Source organism: Carcharhinus amblyrhynchos, chromosome 2 (genome assembly GCF_965287045.1).
Source record: "Carcharhinus amblyrhynchos chromosome 2, sCarAmb.v2.hapA, whole genome shotgun sequence".
Taxonomy (NCBI): Eukaryota; Metazoa; Chordata; class Chondrichthyes; order Carcharhiniformes; family Carcharhinidae; genus Carcharhinus; species Carcharhinus amblyrhynchos.
Window position 1 is genome coordinate 84,835,317 of NC_137325.1, and position 22,768 is coordinate 84,858,084.

The 22,768-nt window shown below is 43.1% G+C and overlaps 2 protein-coding genes across 6 annotated transcripts in view; one reads left to right on the plus strand and one right to left on the minus strand.

Moving 5' to 3' along the window:
- invs (inversin) overlaps positions 1–6,021 on the minus strand; it is a 292,265-nt gene extending 286,244 nt beyond the window's left edge. For 2 of the 4 annotated variants that reach the window (XM_080208441.1, XM_080208415.1), the window contains exon 1: positions 5,968–6,021. The gene's annotated coding sequence lies outside the window, so the exon portion shown is untranslated. Of the gene's footprint in view, positions 1–5,717; positions 5,926–5,967 lie in introns of those variants that run through there. The other 2 variants (XM_080208432.1, XM_080208424.1) reach the window with 1 other exon arrangement.
- A 141-nt stretch (positions 6,022–6,162) lies between these two features.
- The window catches only part of erp44 (endoplasmic reticulum protein 44), a 100,654-nt gene continuing 84,048 nt past the window's right edge, over positions 6,163–22,768 (plus strand). Inside the window, exons 1-2 of one of the 2 annotated variants that reach the window (XM_080208475.1) lie at positions 6,308–6,343; positions 11,338–11,395. Coding sequence is in view for 1 of the 2 variants with exons in the window: in XM_080208467.1 (XP_080064593.1) it covers positions 6,284–6,343 (60 nt within the window). In the remaining variant the exon portion in view is untranslated. Of the gene's footprint in view, positions 6,344–11,337; positions 11,396–22,768 lie in introns of both variants that reach the window. The other variant, XM_080208467.1, reaches the window with a different exon arrangement.

A 22,768-nucleotide genomic window follows, 5' to 3' on the forward strand; every position in this document is an offset into this window, starting at 1 on the left:
TCTTGATGGGAATTGCTTGATAGAGCAGACGCAGCATGGTTTCGTTAAGGGGAAGTCGTGTCTGACAAGTTTACTGGAGTTCTGTGAGGATGTGTCTAGGGCGGTGGATAGAGGAGAGCCGGTGGATGTGGTCTTTCTTGATTTTCAGAAGGCGTTTGACAAGGTACCTCACAAGAGGTTACTGCAGAAGGTCAGGGGACATGGAGTTGGGGGTAGGGTGTTAGCGTGGATAGAGGACTGGTTGTCAAATAGGAAGCAGAGAGTGGGGGTCAATGGGTGCTATTCGGATTGGCAGTTGGTGACTAGTGGAGTGCCTCAGGGGTCAGTGCTGGGGCCTCAGCTATTTACCATTTATACAGATGATCTGGAGGAGGGAACCGAGTGTATGGTGTCGAAATTTGCTGATGACACCAAGATTGGGGGAACGGCAAATTGCGCGGAGGGTGTGGAGAGTCTGCAGAAGGATCTAGATAGGCTGGGCGAATGGGCCAGGAACTGGCAAATGGAATTTAATGTTGGCAAGTGCGAGGTGGTCCACTTTGGTAGGAATAATGGTAGGAAGGATTATTACTTACGTGGAGAAAAACTGCAGCAGGCGACGGTGCAGAGGGACCTCGGGGTCCTTGTGCATGAGTCGCAAAAACCCAGCTTGCAGGTGCAGCAGGTGGTCAGGAAGGCAAATGGGATGCTGGCCTTCATAGCGAGGGGGATTGAATATAAAAGTAGGGAGGTCTTGCTGTGGCTGTATAGGGCATCGGTGAGGCCGCAGCTGGAGTACTGTGTGCAGTTTTGGGCGCCGTACTTACGCAAGGATATTTTGGCCTTGGAGGGAGTGCAGAGGAGGTTTACTAGGCTGATGCCGGAGTTGAGGGGGTTGAGCTATGAGGAAAGGCTGAATAAACTAGGTTTGTACTCTTTAGAGTTTAGAAGAATGAAGGGAGATCTCATTGAGACATACAAGATGATGAATGGGATGGATAGGATAGAGGTGGAGAGACTCTTCCTGCTCAGAAAGGGCAGTAGGACTAGGGGGCACAGCCTCAAGATAAAGGGGGGGTGGTTTAGAACAGAGCTGAGGAAGAACTTCTTCACTCAAAGGGTGGTGAATCTCTGGAATTCTCTGCCCATTGAAGTGGTGGAGGCTACCTCGCTAAATATTTTTAAGACGCAGGTTGATGGGTTTTTGATAAGAGAGGGGATTAAGGGTTATGGGGAGAGGGCGGGAAATTGGAACTGAGCCACGACAGATCAGCCATGATCTTACTGAATGGCGGGGCAGGCTCGAAGGGCCAGATGGCCTACTCCTGCTCCTATTTCTTATGTTCTTATGTATGTAAAAATTTAATGATGGCCATGAAACCATTATCGTAAAAACCTATTTGGTTCAAGGAAACCTGCTGCCCTTGTCTGATGTACACGTGACTCCAGACCCACTGCTTTTTTCTGTCAAACCCAGCAGAGGTGGCGGCACAGCGGTATACAGTCCTCAACATCGATTCTGGACCCCATGAAGTCTCAGCCTCAGGTTAAACATGAGCAAAGAAACCGCCTACTGATTACTACATACCATTCTCCCTCAGCTAATGAATTTGATATGAATTATTGTCACATATATTAACATATAGTCAATAGTATTGTTTTTTGCGTGCTATACAGACAAAACATATCGTTCATAGGGAAGGAAACGAGAGAGTGCAGAATGTAGAGCTGCAGTCATAAGTAGGGCGTAGAGAAAAATCAACTTAATGCAAGGTAAGTCCATTCTTGAATTGGTTGGTACACGACCTCAGAATTCTGTATCTTTTTTCTGACGGAAGATGGTGCGAGAGAGAATGTCGGGGGTGCACGGGGTCCTTAATTGTGCTCCCCGCTTTGCCGAGGCAGCGGGAAGTGTAGACAAAAATCAATGGATGGGAGGCTGTTTTGCGTGATGGATTGGGATATGTTCATGACATTTTGTAGTTCCTTGCAGTCTTGGGCAGTGCAGGAGACATACCAAGCTGTGATGCAACCAGAAAAAATGCATTCTGTGGTGCATCTGTCAAAAGTTGGAGAGAGTCGTAGCTGACATGCCAGATTTCCCCAGTCTTCCAAGATAGTAGAGGCGTTGGTGGGCTTTCTTAACTATAGTGTTGGCATGGGGGGGACCAGGACAGGTTGTTGGTGATCTGGATACCTAAAAACTTGAACCCTTTCTACTTTGTCCCCGTTGATGTAGACCGAGTATGTTCTTGTTTAGGCTTCCTGAAGTCGATGACAATCTCCTTTGTTTTGTTGACATTGACAGAGGGATTATTGTTGTCGCACCAGTTCACCAGATTCTCTATCTCATTCCTGTACTCTGTTTGAGATCTGACCCACTATGGTGGTGTTGTCAGCAAACCTGAGAATTGAATTGGAGGGGAATTTGGCCACACAGTCAGAGGTGTATAAGGAGTATTGAGAATACTCAATACTCAAGGGTGTTGAGAATACAGCCTTGAGGCACCGGTGTTGAGGATGATAGTGGAGGTATTGTTGCCTATCCTTACTGATTGTGGTCTGAGTGTTAGGAAATTCAGGATCCAGTTGCAGAGGGAGATGCCGAGGCCCAGGCCATGGAGTTTGCAGATGAGTTGTGGGAATAATGGTGTTGAAGGCTGAGCTGTAGTCAACAAATAGGGAGTCTGACATAGGTATCCTTGTTATCTAGGTGTTCTAGGGTTGAGTGCAGGGCCAGAGACAGCGTCTGCTGTGAACCTGTTGCGGTGGTAGGCAAACTGTAGTAGATCCAGATGGTCCACGGGGTTGGAATTGATTCATGCCATGACTAATCTTTTGAAGCACTTTGTAATGATGGATGTCAGAGCCTCCGGCCAATAGTCATTAAGACACGCTGCTTGGTTCTTCTTGGGCACTGGGATGATGGTCGTCTTCTTGAAGCAGATAGGGGCTTCAGATTGTTATAAAGAGAGGTTGACGATGTCTGTGAATCCCTCTGCCAGCTGATCTGCGCATGATCTGAGTGCACGTCTGGGTACCCCATCCACGTCAGTCGCTTTCCGTGGGTTGACCTTCAAGGAATCAGTATTCCTCCATGTTTAGCATCACTAGGAGGGAGCATTGCGAGTTGTAAGGGCACAGAATGTACTATAAAGAAACCCTACATTGTAACCATCATGTTAAATGGGATAGACTATAAAACACATCTAGCAATTCATGACTGTGCATCAGTGAGACGCTGTTGGCCATCAGCAGCAGCAAATTGCATTCAACCATAATCTGTAACCTCATGGCCTCGCATATCCCTCCAATTACCATTACCACCAAGTCATGGGATTAACCCTGACTCAATGAACAGTGTAGGAATGCATGCCAGAAAAACAACAGGCGTACCTAAAAATGAGGTGTCAACCTAGTGAAGCAATAACACTGGACTTCTTGCATGCAAGACAGCAGAAGCGTCAAGTAATTGACAGAGCCAAGCAATTCCACAACCAAAGGTTCAGATCCAGGTTCTGCAGTCCTGCCACATCCAGCTATCAATGGGAGTGGACAATTCAATAACTCACTGGAAAAGGTGGCTCAATGATAGAGGAGCCCAGCACATCAGTGCAGAAGATAAGGCTGAAGCATTCGCAAAGATCTTTAGCCAGAAATGCCAAGTGATGATGATCCACCTCAGCCTTCTCAGGAGGTCCCCAGCATCACAGATGTCAATCCTCAGCCAATTTGACTCATTCCAAGAAATGGCTGAAGGCACTAGATACTGCAAAGGGTATTGGCCCTGACAATATTCTCGCAATAGTCCTAAAGATTTGTCCTCCAGAATTTGCCATGTCGCCAGTCAGTCTGTTCCAGTACAACAGTGGCACCTACCCAGCAATGTGAAAAATTACCCAGGTATATTGTGTATGCGAGAAACAGGTAAAATTCAACGTAGCCAATTCCCGCCTATTCAGTCTTCTCTTGATCAACAGTAAAGAGATGAAAGGGTTTATCAACAGTGCTACCAAGCAGCACTTACTCAGCAATAGTCTGCTCACAAATGCTCAATTTGGCTTCTGCCCAGATCATTCCGCTCCTGATCTCATTACAGCCTTGATCAGACATGGACATAATTGAATGCCTGAGGTGAGGTGACAGTGACTGTCCTTGAAGAGCCCGAGCAAAACTGAATTCAGTGGGCATCTGGAATCCCACCGCAGGAATCATACCTGGCACAAAGGAAGATGGTTGTGGTAATTGGAGGTCAATCATCTCAGTTCCAGGACATCACTACAAGAGTTTAACAAGTCCTAGGAGCAACCATCTTCAGCTGCTTCATCAATGATCTTCCTTCCATCATAAGGTCAGAAGTGGGAATGTTTGCTAATGACTGCATAATGTTCAGTAACATGCACAACTCCTTAGATACAGAAGCAGTCCAGGTCCAAATGCAGCAGGACCTGTCCATTATCCAGACTTGGCCTGACTAGTGGCAGATAACATTTATGCCACACAAATGCCAGGCAATGACCATCTCCAACAAGAGGGGGTTTAACCATTGCCGTTTGACATCCAATGGCATTATCATTGTGGAGTCCCCCCGATCAACAACATTCTGGGGATTACCATAGACCAGAAATGGAACTGGACTAACCACATAAATACTGTGGCTACAACAGCCGATCAAAGACTAGGAATCCTGTGATGGCCAACTCACTTCCTGATTCCCCAAAGCCTGTCCAACATCTACAAGGCACAAATCAAGAATGCAGTGCAATACTCTCCACTTGCCTAAATAAGTGCAGTTCCAACAATGCTCAATACTATCCAGGACAAAGCAGTCTTGCTTGATCACTATCCCTTCCACAAATATTCAATCCCACCACCACTGACAAAGTGAATCATAGAATCCTTACAGTGCAGAAGAAGCCATTCAGTCCATTGAGTCTGCGCCAACCACAATCTCACCTAGGTCCTATTCTCATAATCCAACATATTTACCCTGCTAATCCCTGACACCAATCTTTGGGATTGACAGGGAGATATGCTCATCTTCTGAGGAAAGGTTGGACAAGCTGTGCTTGTATACATTTGCATTTACAAGAACATCTTACTGAATCACATGTGATCCTGAGGGGTCTTGATGCTGAAAGACCATTTCTCCTTGTGAGGGAGACTAGAACTAGGAGACACTGTTGAAAAATAAGGGGTCTCCCATTTAAGACAAAGGTGACAATTTTTTTTTCTTTCTCAGAGGATCTCTTTCAAATTCTCCTGAGATTGATAGAGGCAGAGTTACTGAATATTTTAAAGGACAATGTAGATATATTCTTGACTAACAAGAGAGTCAAAGGTTATCAGAGAAGGCTCAATGGAGGAGTTGAGGCCACAATTAGGTTAGCCATGCTCTTACTGTCTGGCAGCACAAGCTCAAAAGGCCAAATAGCCAACTGCTGTTGCTAACACGTGAATTTAAGCTCATATACACAAGTTGTGAATTTCAAAATCACCAAATGTCTGGTGATTTGTTCCTGTTCTAATAATGTACAATACAATTCTCTATTCCCATAGAACGATTAGATGCAGATATGTTTGGCACATTAAAAATATCAAGATGAATTCATGGGCATCCTGCTTTCGATATGTAAATAATCATGCTCATCTCTTTACCCAAAGGCCAATTTTATCCCCGCCCCTAAAAATCAAAAAACGTTGAAGACAGCAATTTAAGCACGAACCATATTACTTACTGTTACAAGTCCTTTATACTTTCGAATGAACCAAAAAGCCCTCATTAATCACCATTAGCTGACACTTTAACTGGTTGGACTTCAGCTGCCGAAAGGCCCAAGAAAAGCTGAACACAAGTTTTCAATTTTGAGTTATTTTCATTTTATCCTTTCATTTCTATAACGATATAAGTTAGTGTCCGAAATCAAGCTGCTCGTATACCTCCTGCAGCCGGGCTCCAGGTATTAATTAAAACACTATTATATTTACCAACAAATTAAATGCTGTTGAACTCCTCTTTCCAAGCCACCCGCCACGCGCTGTATTCTGGAATTTGTAGTCTCAGCGCGCAGGAGCCGCCTTCAAACAGTGGATGACGCAGCGGCACTAAAGACTGCATCTCCCGGCATACATTGCGGCAGCACAGGAAGTGTTGCGCGCTGGTTTTCCCCTCCCCCCTCAAGCCGTGGCTTCTGGTTCCGGGGGCGCTCTGCGGTGTAAGTGAAGCGGAGAGGCAGAGACACTCGGAGAAGGGGAAGCGGTGTGAAGCTTGGCCGTGCCCAGCTCACCCACAGACACCAATACCATGAAATCTACAGCACCTCGGCTGCACTCTGACTCCATCAGACACATCCTCCTGCTGCTGGTGAGTCCCGCATTCCTTTAGTGTCTTTTCGGTTCATTCTCCAGACCCCCGAGCGGAGCCTCGGCCTAAAGCCGGTCGGAGGCGGAGGGGAACTCGAACGCCCTTCCTCCCTTCCCCTCCCCTCCCTCTGCGAAAGCCGGGTGGTGAGTGTCGAGTGTACTGAGGCCCTGAGTCTGCCTCTGGCCTTGGAGCCTGTGCTGCCCGGCGCCCAGGCCGCCAGCCCCGAGGTCCTGGGAACGAAGGGGGTCACCTCGCAGCTGGGCTTTTGACTGGGACATTAATGGAATTGAAATAAATGTAGACTTGGTGACCGCCGTTCACCATCTCGGTAAATAAACCCTGACCACCGTCAACTACTGCCTCTTCCCCATTCATCAGCTGGGTTGATCTCCCGGATCTGTCCCCTGTGTGTGTGTGTGTGTCCGCCTTTCATAGGCTGAGAGTTCAATCCAGGCACCCGGAAATGGAGAGTGTTAGATTGCTCTCTGCTCCATCAATAGAAAAGCTAGACACCCTGCCCTGATCTTATTGTATTTGCATGAATTGGTGTAGCGCCTTTTATCGAGGCAAAAGAGGGGAAAATGAATACGGAACTAAGGAAAGAAATAATGGAAGCAGGAATATAAGTTTGGCCAAATAACGTTTTGATATATTTTAAGGAGGCGAAAGAATTGGAAAAATGGAGCATATTGGGAAGTGAATGCTCAGAATGGGGGCTCAGGCTGTCTGTTTGAACAAGAGGCTATAGATGGAGGAACTGATGTTTCTAGCAGGGCTGGGTGAGATCACTGAGATGAGAGGTAAGACTACCAACAGATTTAAACATCAGGGGTGAGAATTTTAAACCCGAGGTGTTGGAAGACGGGAAGCCCGTGTTGGTTAACAAGGGTGAGGTGATTGGTGAGCAGGATGGGATTTGACCAGCAGAGTTTTGTGATCTGGAACTCATGGAGGCTGGAGAAGTCGAACATGGAATAATTGAGTGTGGAGGAAACAACAATTAAATGTTTCAGTGGTATGTAGTCCAAGACGGGGCTATAAACCGACAATCACAGAGGTGAAAAAAACCTTTGATTTGGACAGTCGGAAGTTTAACTGCAGATTAAATAAAGGGGACAGAGATTGTAAACCTGAAACAATGGGGAAAAGATGCTTGGAATCCACAGCCGGAATATCGAATTTCTGACAGGAAAGAAGATGATGATTTTAATCTCTCAAAAAATAATTTGAGGAAACTAGATATGGCAAACTAGGTAGAGCAAAAAAGCAATAGGCTCCTCCATGCAGCTCCTAGTTGTCGTTCTGAAGACCAGAATCTAATTGAGCTTTCCCAGTACAGCTTTAATAATCAAAAACAGAAAAGGCTGGAAGATATCAGGTCTGACTATCTGTGGGGAGAGAAAAGGGCCAACATTTTCAGTCTAGATGACCTTTCTAGGCACTTCTGACCCATCAGAACTCTAACAAAGGGTCATCTAGACTTGATTCTATTCTCTCCCCACAGTTGCTGTCAGACCTGAGATTTTCCAGCAGTTTTTGTTTCAGATTCCAGCATCTGTAGTATTTTGTTTTATATTATTACAGCTTTAATAATGACATCTATCATATAATGTAAAAAAAATCCCAGGTATGTCCTCTCCACGAAATTCAATAGAGTCCAGACAATTACCACTCCATTTTTCAATTAGCAATCAGCATCAAATTGGAAAGAATTGTCAACAGTGCTGCAACATGGTGCTTGCTCATTAATAACCTGCTTTCACTCTTGGATTCTGCCAGAACCACTTGGCCCCAGACATCTTTGCAGCCTATATCCAAACATGGGCGGTGATGTTAGAATGGCTACCCCTGACATGAAGGGAGTAATTAACTGAGGGGGCCCATTGAGCATTAGAAAAGCTGACGTAGAATCCCTACAGTGCAGAAGGAGGCCATTTGGACCATCAAGCCTGCATGGACAACAACCAGGTCCTGCCCCATAACACCGCATATTTATCCTGCTGGTCCTCCGGATACTAAGGGGCAATTTGGCAAGGCCAGTCAACCTAACCTGCACATCTTTGAACAGTGGGAGGAAACTGGAGCACTGGAAAAACATGCAAATGCCACACACAGTCACCTGAGGTCAGAATCAAACCCAGGCCCCTAGAGCTATGAGACATGCTAACCACTGTGCTACCATGCTGCCCACACATGATTGGGAACTGGCTGGATTTATACCTGGCACAAAGGTCATCATCTTAAACTCAGAGTATCGCTTCATAATTTCTCTCAGCATTATCCAAGGTCAAGCTACCAGCTGTTGCTTAATCCGGGACCTTGCCTCCATCACAGCATAATGGTCAGTTCTGTTCATTGTACCACATAAGTGCAAGAACTATGTCTATCTCCAACAAAAGAGAACCTAATCATCTTCCTTTGGCACTCATTGACAGTAGCATCATCAAGACTCCTGCCATTAACCCCTTGAAGGGGTGGCAATTGTCACATTGACCAAAATCTCATCTGATCCAGTTACATAAATGCTATGGTTATTAGTATGTATGACATTGGATATTCTGCACCTAGTGGCTTACCACCTGGCTCTGCAAAACCTCAACATCATCTGGAAGGCACAATTCAAGTGTATGAAACGTTCTCCACTTGCCTCGATGAGTGCACTATGGCTGTCCACTAAGGCTTCTTTCAGAGTATCTCCCAAAACACTCAGCAGGAGAAAGGTAACAGGAACATGGGATGTCATTTTCTTAAGTTCAAGTCAGCATGTTGTAGATGAACTTAATTTGTTTCTTTCATTGTTTCTTGATCAACAACTTTGAACACCATACCATTGTGAGAGCATCTTCAAGAAGGCAATCTGCCACCACGTTCTCATGGGTATTAAAGGAGGATTGACAAATAAAGCTGGTCTGGCAAATGACACCCAAATCCCAAGAATGAATTTAAAAATAATTATAACTCATTCGAGACTGGATGTCAGACAAGCAATCTACCGAGAAAGGTAGAGCAGTGGAACCGTGGGATTGTCTGAACATTTGGAAGATTACCCTATCTCTCTGGATTGGCAGAATGAGGAAGAGGACATCTCAAAGATTCCAGGATAATGTTATTTAGGATCTTTTCATTAAGTAGACAATTACCCAGATACTGGAAAGGGAGGACTTAAGAATTGAGGGTTATTTTTTAGTAAGGCAATTGGAGAAAAGACAAAGTCTATTAATTAGTTGGTCAGCAGCAAGAAGGAATAAATTTACAATCATACAATAAGCACATCAATGTTTAGGATAATTTTATGTAAAGCAGATGAAATGGTGTTGGAACAGAATCTGTAATGGCTTTTAAAGGACTATTTTTTAAAAAAATCAGCACCAGGGATAAGTTTCTGAGTGGATTGTTCTTTCAGAGAATTGACCTAATGGTTGTATGGATTCTTTCAGTGTTCCACAGATCTGAGATTCTGATTTCAAAGACATTGTATAGTGTGGATAAGTTTTCATGCACTAAGTGAACAACTTTATCCTAAATTGTGGTGAGTTAAGATCACATCTCAATCAATTATTTTTGGACTGAAGTATTACACATGTTAGAAATACTTTATAAATCTTGAATAGTTATGGGAGAAGATTATGCATAGTCCTCTTAATGGGATTGTTCTTAATCTGATTTTCCAATGGAAGTCTTTGATCATTAAACATTCACCTTCATATTCATGTACTTGTGAGATGACGTGTCACAATAACCAAGTGACTGGAGCTAAGTTGCTTATTAGTGACTACAGACCAATACTAACTAACTACATTAATGCTTCATACGCAGCCAACAGGATACTCTAGAACTTTTCAAAAATCTTTGCTGTAAATAGGACATGGAGCCAAGATGTGGGATCGAATGACGTGCTCATGTTCCTACGGTGCTTTTGGTGACAAGTTGGCGATCATTACAGTCCTGTAAAATGTTACAATATTGCTGGTAGTATAACTAATGAAACCCCTCCTTGAGGGGGGGTCAGAAATTCAAGGACTAATGTTCAAACTCACTTGTCCTTTGGCAAAAGAGAGTTTTTGGTGCTCTGCATAGCAATTGATACCTGGAATGAATGGGTTGTCTTTTGAGGAAAGGTTCAACATAACCACAACATTTATGTGACTGGGTCAGATGAGATTTTGCTCAGTGACAATTGCCACTCCATCAAGGGGTTAATAGTGACGGTCTTGGTGATGTAACTGTTAATGAGTGTCAAAGGAAGATGGTTATCAGGTATCAATCTAGTAAATCTGCTTTGAGCTGTTTTCAATGCATTTTGATCCTTCCTTAAATAAGGAGACCAAAACTGCACAATATTCAAGATGTGATCTCACCAAATGTTCTGTATTGTTGAAACATACCACCCTTGCTGTTGTATTTATTTTATGTGGCCATTCATTGATAGCTGCTCATTCATGGTTTACACTTCTGATTTGGAGCAGGAGGTGGGGGAGAAACTGAATTAAAATAAGTGAAGAATTGAAACCAGAAATGTCATAAAACCACAGGTCGTCCAGCATCTGGATTGACCAAAAATCATTGTTTTAGGTATATAGCTTTTAATAGATGAAACAGATATTCAGATAAGTAAAATTGGAACAGAGAAAGAAGAGGAGGGAAAGTAAATAACTAAGTCCACCATTACCTACGTGGAGTTAGTGTGTTATATGACTGGAAAATTGATTTTAAAAAATGGATGAAAAGCACAGGAAAGAGGGAGAAATTGAAGATCGCAGATGCAGCAGAAATGAAATTAAGATGAAAAATGTAAACCAAGCATAGTTAATTCAGAAGAGAATAAAAATAGGTTTGTAACTAAACTCTGGGCCTCCGCAGAGTCTGAGCTATTCCCACTGCTTCTTTTACCCTTAATTGGTTTCCAATTCTCCCAATATGTCCAGTTAAAATTTTTCATCCACACATATCAATCTCTATATTGCCTAACCTTCTTTATCTCTATCTTCTGATAGCTCTGCAATTCTCCAAGACATCTCCTTTCCTCTACTTCTGCTTTTCATCTCGTCACTGGTAGGCATGCCTTCGACTGGTAAAACCCCGTCATTTGGATTTTTCTTCCAAACGCTGTCCATCTTCTCCCCTCTTCTTTTAAAGGGGCTCATTAAAACCCACCATCTGTGTTTAAAATTTTGAGTTCCCTCTGATATCCCCTCTGCGATATCCATATTTATTTTGTTATGCCTATATGAAGCATTTTAGGATGCTTTCTGTTAAAGGTACTATATAAATACAAATTGATCCCTATACTCAGGTTCCCTTTTTAAAATTCATTTACAGGATATGGGTGTCGCTGGCTAGGCCAGTGTTTATTGCCCATCCCCAATTGTTCTTGAGAAGATGGTAGTGAGTTCCTCCTTGAGTCACTGCAGTCCACGTGGTGTAGGTACATCCACAGCGCTGTGAGGGAGGGAGCTCCAAAATTTTAAGCCAGTGACAGTGAAGGGACAGCAATATCATTTCTAAGTCAAGATGGTAAGAGACTTGGTAGTGTTCCCATATGCTTGCTGCCTTTATTATTCTCCTTGATGGTATAAGTCATGCATCTGTTGCTGTTGTCCTTCTCGATGATAGAGGTCATGGGTTTGGAAAGTGCTGCCCAGGAATTTTGGTGACTTCCTGCAGTTCCTTGCAGAGGGTAAACACTGCTTCCTCTGTAGTTTGGTGAAGGGAGTGAATGTTTGTGGAAGACGTGCCAATTAAACAGGCTGTTTTGTCTTGGGTGGTGCCGAGCTTCATGTGTTGTTGGAGCTGCACTCTTCCAGGCGATTGGAAAGTATTCCATCACACTCCTGACTTGTGAATTGTAGATGGACAGACTTTGTGGGGTGTCAGGAGGGGAGTTTCTCTACACAGGATTCTAGCCTCTGACGTGCTCTTATCGCCAAAGTATTTATAAGGCTAGTCCATTTCCATTTCTAGTCAATGGTAACCTCCAGGATGTTGTTAGGGGATTCAGTGATGGCAGTTATCAAAGAGCAATGGTTAAATCTTCGTTGTTGAAGGTGAACATTACTTGGGGCATATGTTACTTGCCAAATGTCACACTATGTACCTATTGGATATTGTCCTGTTCTTGCTTTGTTTGGATGTGGACTGTTCACTATCTGAAGAATCACAAATGGTACTGAACACTGTACAATCGTCAGCGAGCACCCCACTTCTTTTGCTATATTACCGTCACATGTATTAACATACAGAGAAAAACATTGTTCTTGCGTGTTATACAGACAAAGCACACTGTACAAAGAGAAGGAAACGAGAGTGCAAAATGTTGGTGTTAGTGTGTTCTTCACGGAGGAGGACGTGAATAATTTGCCGGGTGTTAGCGATGGAAAGGTGGTAGGACTGGAGGGTCTTAATGACATTACTGTTACTAGAGAGGCGGTGCTCGACAGACTGGAGGGGCTGATTGTGGACAAGTCCCCAGGACCGGATGGAATGCATCCGAGGGTTCTGAAAGAAATGGCGGAGGTGATAGTGGATGCCTTGGTGGTTATTTTCCAGACGTCGCTGGATTCTGGGGAAGTGCCAGATGATTGGAAAACGGCTAATGTTACGCCGTTGTTTAAGAAGGGTGCCAGGCAAAAGGCGGGGAATTATAGGCCGGTTAGTTTAACGTCTGTGGTAGGTAAAATGTTAGAATCTGTCATTAAGGAGGAAATTGCAAGACATCTTGAAGGGAATTGCTTGATAGAGCAGACGCAGCACGGTTTCATTAAAGGGAAGTTGTGTCTGACAAATTTACTGGAGTTCTATGAGGATGTGTCTAGGGCGGTGGATAGAGGAGAGCCGGTGGATGTGGTCTTTCTAGATTTTCAGAAGGCGTTTGACAAAGTACCTCACAAGAGGTTATTGCAGAAGGTCGAGGGACATGGAGTTGGGGTTAGGGTGTTAGCGTAGATAGAGGATTGGTTGTCAAATAGGAGGCAGAGAGTGGGGGTCAACGGGTGCTATTCGGATTGGCGGATGGTGACTAGTGGAGTGCCCCAGGGGTCGGTGCTGGGGCTTCAGCTTTTTACCATTTATATAGATGATCTGGAGGAGGGAACCGAGTGTAGGGTGTCGAAATTTGCTGATGACACCAAGATTGGGGGAACGGCAAATTGTGCGGAGGGTGTGGAGAGTCTGCAGTAGGATCTAGATAGGCTGGGCAAGTGGGCCAGGAAATGGCAAATGGAATTTAATGTTGGCAAGTGTGAGGTGGTCCACTTTGGTAGGAATAATGGTAGGAAGGATTATTACTTACATGGCAAAAAACTGCAGCAGGCAATGGTGCAGAGGGACCTAGGGGTCCTTGTGCATGAGTCGCAAAAACCCAGCTTGCAGGTGCAGCAGGTGGTCAGGAAGGCGAATGGGATGCTGGCCTTCATAGCAAGGGGGATTGAATATAAAAGTAGGGAGGTCTTGCTGCAGCTGTATAGGGCATTGGTGAGGCCGCAGCTGGAGTACTGTGTGCAGTTTTGGGCGCCGCACCTGCGCAAAGATATTTTGGCCTTGGAGGGAGTGCAGAGGAGGTTTACTAGGCTGATACTGGAGTTGAGGGGGTTGAACTATGAGGAGAGGCTGAATAAACTAGGCTTGTACTCGTTAGAGTTTAGAAGAATGAGGGGAGATCTCATTGAGACGTATAAGCTGATGAATGGGATGGGTAGGATAGAGGTGGAGAAACTCTTCCCGCTCAAAAAAGACAGTAGGACTAGGGGGCACAGCCTCAAGATAAAGGGGGGGCGGTTTAGAGCGGAGTTGAGGAGGAACTTCTTCACTCAAAGGGTGGTGAATCTCTGGAATTCTCTGCCCGTTGAAGTGGTGGAGGCTGCCTCGCTAAATATTTTTAAGACGCGGGTTGATGGGTTTTTGATAAGAGAGGGGATTAAGGGTTATGGGGAGAGGGCGGGAAAGTGGAACTGAGCCACGACAGATCAGCCATGATCTTATTGAATGGCGGGGCAGGCTCGAAGGGCTAGATGGCCTACTCCTGCTCCTATTTCTTATGTTCTTATAGTCATAGGGTGTAGAGAAAGATCAACTTAATGCAAGGTAGGTCCATTCAAAAGTCTGACAGCAGCAGGGAAAAGGCTGTTCTTGAGTCGGTTGGTACGTGACCTTAGACTTTTGTATCTTTTTCCCGATTGAAAAAATGGTGGAAGAGAGAATGTCTGGGTGTGTGGGGTCCTTTATTCTGCTGCTGCTTTGCTGAGGCAAAGGGAATTCTAGGCAGAGTCAATGAATAGGAGGTTGATTTTCTTGATGAATTGGGCTGCATTCACGACCTTTTGTAGTTCCTTACGGTCTTGGGCAGAGCAGGAGCCGTATCAAGCTGTGATACCACCAGAAATTAATCTGATATTATGATGGAAGGAAGATCAATGATAAAACAGCTGAAGATGGTTGGACCTAGGAAGCTGCCTTGAGGAGCTTCTGCAGTTATGACCTGGAAGTGAAATAACTGACCTCCAACAACCACAACCAACAACTTCCTTTGTGCCAGGTGTGACTCCAACAAGTGGAGAGTTTTCCCCCGATTCCAGTTTTGCTAGGGCTTCTTAATGCCATTCTCATTCAAGTGCTACCTTGATGTCAAGGACAGTAACTCGACTCACTTCACTGCTGAAATTCAGTTCTTTTGCCAATGTTTGAATCAAGGCTGCAATGAGGTCAAGAGCTGAGTGACTTGAGCAAACCCAAACCAAGCATCATTAAACAGGTTATTACTGACCATGTGTCGCTTGATTGGACGGTTAATGGCCCCTTGCATTGTTTCACTGATAAATGGGCGATAATAGGCTGGTTTGGATTTCTTCTGTTTTATAGCAACTCTACCTTCAGCACTAGATACAAAGGCATGTATAATTGCATCATTTTTATTTTAGTAAATCTTAAATTAGAACAGGTACCATTTACTTTTTAAATCTTTCCAAAATATAGGCAAGATTTACTTTAATTTATTTAAATTTTATCTAAAGTGTTCAACTTTATCTTTCCATGCAAAGATAGTAGTTCAAACAGCTGTTTTAGCAGAAGGTACTAAATTTGGTTTTGGCTGCCAAGTTTCCTACATTGCTGAAGGAACTACCCTTCAAAGTACTTAATTGGCTGTAAAATACTGAGACAACCTGAGTCCTGAAAATTATTATTAAAGGCTAGTTATGCAAAGCATTTTTTTCCTCAGAAGGAAAATAGGTTTCGTTTAAGTGGTAACTTTACAACATCAAAACTTCACAATGACCTTCAGAACCAATGAGAATATCAAGTGCATTATCTCTTGTAATGCAGAGAAACACAGGTTATTCGTAAACCGCAAGATCTCACAAACACAATTAAAATAAAAATGTCCAGCAAATCTCTTAGTGCTATTCATATGGGCTCACGTTATTGAAGACACAGGGAGGACGCCCCATTCTTCAAATAATGCATGCCGTAGGGCCTTTACTTTCAGCTGAGAAGGCATATATAGCTACAATATAATGTCCCACCTGAAAGACAAAATCTTCAGCAGTGCAACATTCCCTCAGTAATGCATTGGAGTGTCAGATAAGATTTGAGTCCTTCAAATATGGCATGACCCCAGAACATCCTAACTTAAATGAGGAAGAACAAAAATTGACAATTTGATCATCTTTAAATTCAAAATAAAAAAAAAATCCAGTGTTAATCAAATCTTTCTATTACAGGAGAAGCTAATATATTTTTCTATTAGAACCTACCCCATAACACTTGATTTGTTTTTCAAAATGTATTCAAAATCAGACCGAGTTATGTTTATGTATTTTGAATTTTTGTTATCATAGATCTGGACATAGTTACTGTCAGCTATGTGAGGAAACGCAACATGAATTTGTAAAAGAAAGTTCTTATTTCATTTTATGGGTGTGACTGGCTAGGCCAGCATTATTGCCCACTGCTAATTGATGCCTGTCCAATTTAATGAGTCTTTGGGGCTTAAAAGATAATAACAGTACTATGAAGGAAATTGAGTAAATGCTGTGCATGTGGTTTATAAAGGTGCTTGCTAAGGTGCAACCTGGTGACCACTTTTGATTAAGGTGCAAGGCATTAAAAAGAATGTGACAGTTATAAGTAGCAAACTGACAAAAGGAGCGATGATAGGTGATGATTCATAGACTTTATTTGGCAAAGCAGTTTTAGAAAGCAGTATTTGTAATGTACTAATGCCTATCCTTATGGTCATACCATCCCTGTCATTTTATTTCTGTATATTTAAGGTGAGATTTGGATTCATACATGCACAATGAGAACAGCATGACAATTTACAGGCAACCAAAAAGACCATGTTGTATACTGTGAAGAAGACACTGTAGATAAGTTTGTAGGTTGGGTCAATGAATATTGATAATATTGATAATATTTAATGTGGAAAAAATGAGATAAATTTTGCTAAAACAAAGAATAGTAAAGTTAAAAATCTATATTAAAAGTAAAATCATTAATTAAATTAAATATAAGTAGTTAATAAAGACATAATAAGGATGGAAGATCAGATGATGTCAAGGCTGCAGTAGGTGGGTGATCCTAGGTGCTGGTATGGTCCAAGGCAAACAGTCTGCAGTAATTCTTTGTTGCTCAAAGAACTTCAGCTCAAATCATTGACTTGAGGGTGAGCTGCAGACACTGTGACACCTCAGGAAGGGGAAACATTACCTGGATGCTTTGTACCAGGAGACAGTCACACCTCTTAGCATCTTCTGATGTGGTCAAAGACAGGAGAGTGTGATTGAGTATGAAGTAGTAAGTAAGGGTTCCCAAGAGCCTTGGCCTTTTATCCAGCGGGCTTGCAGTCCTTTCAGTTTTTGCAGATGAGAATGGGGGCTGCAGGATGGATGAGCTGATCGACCATGACATAGGAAGCTATTCAAGGAACGTAGTGCTTGTAGGGGACAGTATATTGAGGGGATTGACGTTGTTCTCTGCGTAAAAGAGTCAGAATTTAGCAAAAACATCCTTCCTCAAACAAGGAAACTAAAACTGCACACAATACACTAGGTGTGGCCTCACCAACGCCCTGTGCAATTGCAGTAAAACATCCCTGTCCCTGTACTCAAATCTTCCTGTTATGAAGGCCATCATACCATTTGCCTTCTTGACTGCCTGCTGTTTCTGTGCACCTGCTTTCAGCAACTGATGTACAAGGACATCCAAGTCTTGCATATCCATCTCTCTCAATTTATACCCATTCAAATAATAATCTGCCTTCCTATTTTTGCTCCTGAAGTGGATAACCTCACGTTTATTTTCATTATACTGCACCTGCCATGCCGCCTGTCCAAGTCACACTGAAGTATCTCTGCAACTTCCTTGCAGCTCATCCTCCCACCCAACTTTGTATCATCTGCAAATTTGGACATAATACATTTAGTCCTCTCTCTTCCAAATCACTAATATTAAGTGAACAGTTGAGATTCTGGCATAGAGCCCTATGGCATCCCATTAGTCACTGCCAATCAGAAAAAGACACACTTATTCTAGCTCTTTGCTTCCTGTCTGCTAACCAGCTTTCTATCCATCTCAAGACACTACCCGCAATCCCATGCACTCTAATTTTGCATTGTAATCCATTTTTTGAGAACCTCCCAAAAGCCTAAGTAAGCCACATCTATTGGTTCTCCTTAGTCAACTCTATTTGTTGCATCCTCAAAGAATTTAAGTAGATTTGTCAAGCATGATTTCCCTTTTTGTAAGTCCATGCTGACTTTGTCTGATTATACTACTGCTTTCCAAATGCTGTGATATGCAATTCTTAATGGACGCTTGCAATTTCTCTACCAGCAGCATTGGGTTCACTGGTTAATGGTTCTCTGTTTTCTCTCTCAACGCCTGGTACGTTGCTTCTGTCTTCACAAAGGAAAACATGAACAAAGTATAAATTTAGTTTCGCAGCCATTTCTTCTCTTCTGGGCCTGCCAAGACCCCACCCTTCCTGGCCTGCCATAGCTGTCTCCCTGGGCTCCAGCCCTGTGTTACCTGAAAACCTCCCCCTGCACCCCCCCCCCCCCCCCCCCCCCAACCAACCTCAGCATACTTTTGCATGTCTCGCTCACCCAGCCATCAGTAGAATACTGTTCGCTGCTCCACCAATCAGTCACTGCTTCTCACATTTGTTTGCTGATACTCAAACACAAGAATGAAACAGCAAGCGGGATGTTGCATTGAAACTGAGCTGGTTGTGTAGAGGTGGCTTCGCATGCACTGTGCCTTGAGCGAAGGTGTCATAAAGGAAAAAAATAATGTAACTGCAGTGTTAAAACCTAAACTTAATGGATGGTTGTCAGAAAGATACAGTATAATCATCCAGATGGGAACAGAAAACTGACAGAATGTAAAGCAAAGATAGACTGAAAGGAGGGGAAAATTAAGAGTGAGATAAACATAGCTAGAAATGTAAAAAAAAGATAGTAACTAGTAATAAGGGTCAGCATGGTGGCCCAGTGGTAAGCACTGCTGCCTCATAGTGCCAGGGATCTGGGTTCAATTCCCAGCTTGGGTCACTGTCAGTGTGGAGTTTGTACATTCTCCCTATGTCTGCATGGGTTTCCTCCAGGTGCTCCAGTTTTCTCCCATAGTCCAAGGATGTGTGGATTGGCCATGCTAAATTACCCCTTGGTGTCAGTATGAAGCTAAACTAGCTCTAAATATAAAAAATGATAGATGTTTTTACAAATATATAAAGAAGAGGAGACTGGCTAGGGTGAATGTTGGACCCTTGGAGGATGAGAGTGGGGGTTTAGTGGTGGGTAATGAAATGGCTGAGGCTTTAAATAAGTTTTTTTTTGTGTCAGTCTTCACAGAGGAGGACACAAATAGCTTGCTGAATATTAAAGATAGAAAGATGGTAGGAGATGAGGTCCTTAATGCGATTACTGTCACTAGAGAGGTAGTGCTTGATAGACTAACGGGACTGAAGGTAGACAAGTCCCCGGGACCAGATGGAATGCATCCCAGGGTTCTGAAAGAAATGGCAGAGGTGATAGCGGATGCCTTAGTAATTATTTATTAAAATTAGCTGGACTCTGGGGAAGTGCCAGAAGATTGGAAAACGGCTAATGTTACACCGCTGTTTAAAAAAAGGTAGCAGACAAATGGCAGGGAATTATAGGCTGGTTAGCTTAATGTCCATAGTTGGAAAAATGCTAGAATCCATCATCAAAGAAGAAATAGCAAGACACCTCAAAGAACGGTTTGATCGAGCAGATGCAGCACGGATTCGTGAAGGGGAAGTCGTGTTTAACAAATTTATTGGATTTCTATGAGGATGTGACTAGTGCGGTAGACAGAGGGGAACTGGTGGATGTGGTGTTTTTAGATTTCCAGAAGGCGTTTGATAAAGTACCTCAGAAAAGGTTGCTTTAAAAGGTTAGGGTGCACGGAGTTGGGGGTAAGGTTTAGTGTGGATAGAGGATTGGTTGTCTAACAGGAAGCAGAGAGTTGGAATCAATGGGTGCTTCTCTGGTTGGTAGTTAGTGACTAGTGGAGTGCTGCAGGGATCGGTGCTGGGGCCTCAATTGTTTACCATTTACATAAATGATCTGGAGGAGGGGGCTGAGTGTAGGGTAACGAAATTTGCTGATGACACGAAGATGAGTGGAAAAGCAAATTGGGTGGAAGGTGCGGAAAGTCTGCAGAGAGATCTGGATAGGCTGAGTGAGTGGGCGAGGACCTGGCAGATGGAGTATAACGTTAGCAAATGTGAGGTTATCCACTTGGGTAGAAATAATAGTAGGAGGGATTATTATTTAAAGGGCGAAAAGCTGCAGCATGCTACAGTGCAGAGGGACCTGGGGGTCCTTGTGCACGAATCGCAAAAACTCAGTCTGCAGGTGTAGCAGGTGATCAAGAAGGCGAATGGAATGTTGGCCTTTATAGCGACGAGGATAGAATATAAAAGTAGGGAGGTCTTGCTGCAATTGTGCAGGGCACTGGTGAGGCCGCAACTGGAGTACTGTGTGCAGTTTTGGTCACCGCATTTGCGAAAGGAGAGATTAGGGGACATTATTTTATCAAGAGGATTGTTAGGACAGGACGTGTCTTGCCAGAATTCATAATGACCTTTTAAAAGGCAAATTATTGATATTTTTTGTTGTAAAAGTGAAGTTAACAGAGAACAAAAGCCAATAACTTATGAAGTTCAGAGGTATGGGCCAGATGACTGCCTTGTCTGCTGTAAAGTTAAATGATTATCCAATATTCTTCAAATAAGTTTAATTGTAAACTATATTAATGTATTCAGTATTAAAGTAGAAGATTTTTTTGAAACTTTTAGTCCACATTTGAACATCAGCTACTTTGTTCTTTGCCAGCTGAAAGATGCATGGTATGCACATCCTGCATTCAAGGATGTTGATTTTGAATAAGTAGCATTTGAATGTCTTTGCCAAAATTAATAACTGACTTCATGCTGGGAGTGGTGTCTACCTTTTAGAAACTATTTTACCACTCACCTTGAAGTTTGATAACCACTGATGTTGAATTATTTTGCCAGTAAGTGTTTGTATATTGTCTCCAAGGCTAAAATAATTATGGTGATTTTTTAAAAAGAACATTGGCCATCCTCACCTTGTTTCAAATTATGGATTTGAAGACTTGGCCACCAACTGAAGTTGGCATCCTACATCCTATAATCTTCAGTTGCATCAACAGTAGCGATCCTTTCACAATATGGTCAGACATGGAGCTAGTAGCTGATGATTTCAACGTGTCTACCTTAGTTAACAATTCTTACGATAGTGAACTATTCTGTGCCCAAATACGGCAAGACTTAGACAAAAATCCAGACTTGGCTAGTAAATTGCAAGTAACATTGCCTGACACTTTCATGGCAGGAATGACCATCTGGAGAGCATAATCCTCTCCCGTTAACGTTCAGTCACATTACCACTGGCAAGTCCCCCAGTATCAATATCTTGGTGGTGCCATTGACTACAAACTGTAGTCCCTTACATAAAGAAGATTAAGGGGTGATTAATGGAGGTGTTTAAGATTATCGAAAAAATTGATGCAGTAATTCCAATGTAGAGAGAATAGATAAGCATAACTTTAAAATTAGAGCCAAATTATTCAGAGACGGTGCCAGAAAACACTTTTCCACAGTAATGGTAGTGGAAATCTGAGGCGCTTGATTTCTGCACCCACCCAACCACCACCTTAGTGATTGGGTCAGTTTGCAAATTTCAAAACTGAGATTTTTGTCAACCAAAAGTATTCGAGTTTTGAAACCAAGATAGATAAATGAAGTTCAAATACAGCTTAGTCATGATCTAATTAAATGGCAGACCAGACTTGGGGGACTGTCTACCGTGCTGCTATTCTAACTGAACTGGACTAACCACATCAGCTTCACAGCTCCAGGGACCTGGGTTTGAATCCCAGCTCAGGTCACTGTCTGTGTGGAGTTTGCACATTCTCCTTGTGTCTGCATGGGTTTCCTCCAGGTGCTCTGGTTTCCTTCCACAGCCCCTTAGTGTCCAGGGATGTGTAGGTTAGAGGGATTAGTGGGTATAATATGTAGGGATATGGGGTTGGGCATGGGTGGGATTGTGTTCGGTGCAGATTTGATGGGCCTCTTTCTGCACTGTAAGGTTCTATGATTCTATGAAGTTGCATGTATATCTAAAATCTTGCTACATATCTTCATTTTACCTTCTAGTCTTTTTCATATTCCCATTTAATCCTTCCAAATACCCTTTTCATCTGTATTTTAGGACTATTTTCTGAGTCATTTTCATGTTTGCCCAAACCTTACCTTGTTTTGGCTCATGATTTGTTTCATACCTTGTTCATCTAGTATTTGAAGATTTTCCGCTCCTAATTTGTTAAACCTATTTATCAACTTGTTTGCGACTTGGGCCTAATCCATCTTTATTGCTCTGAACTTTATCCTTTTCTGGAAATAATACTTTCCCCTTTGAAACTTATGTCTTTCTATTTTAGCATTGAATCTCCCTATATTGTGATCATTTTCCCAATTGCACAGTGCTCTCTGTCCCCAGCTGTGCTCAGGAAAATCTACACTGTAGATCCTCAGTTGCGTTCCTTAGCTAGCCCCTTCTAAACCCGTGATCATCTTGAAGGACAAGAGCAGCAGATACCTGGGAACACCACCGTCTGCAGGCTCCTCTCCAAGTCATTACCATCCTGCCTTGGAAACACCATTCCTTCACTGTCACTGGGTCAAAATCCTGGAATTCCCTCTCTAATAGCATTGTGGGTGTACCTTCGTCTCAGGGACTTCAGTGGTTCAAGAAAGCAGCTCAATGCCACCTTCTGAAGGGCAACTAGGGATGTGCAATAAATGCTCCAGTTTCCTGCCACATTACAAAGATGTGCGGGTTAGATTGGCCATGATAAATTGACCCTTAATGTTATGGGGTT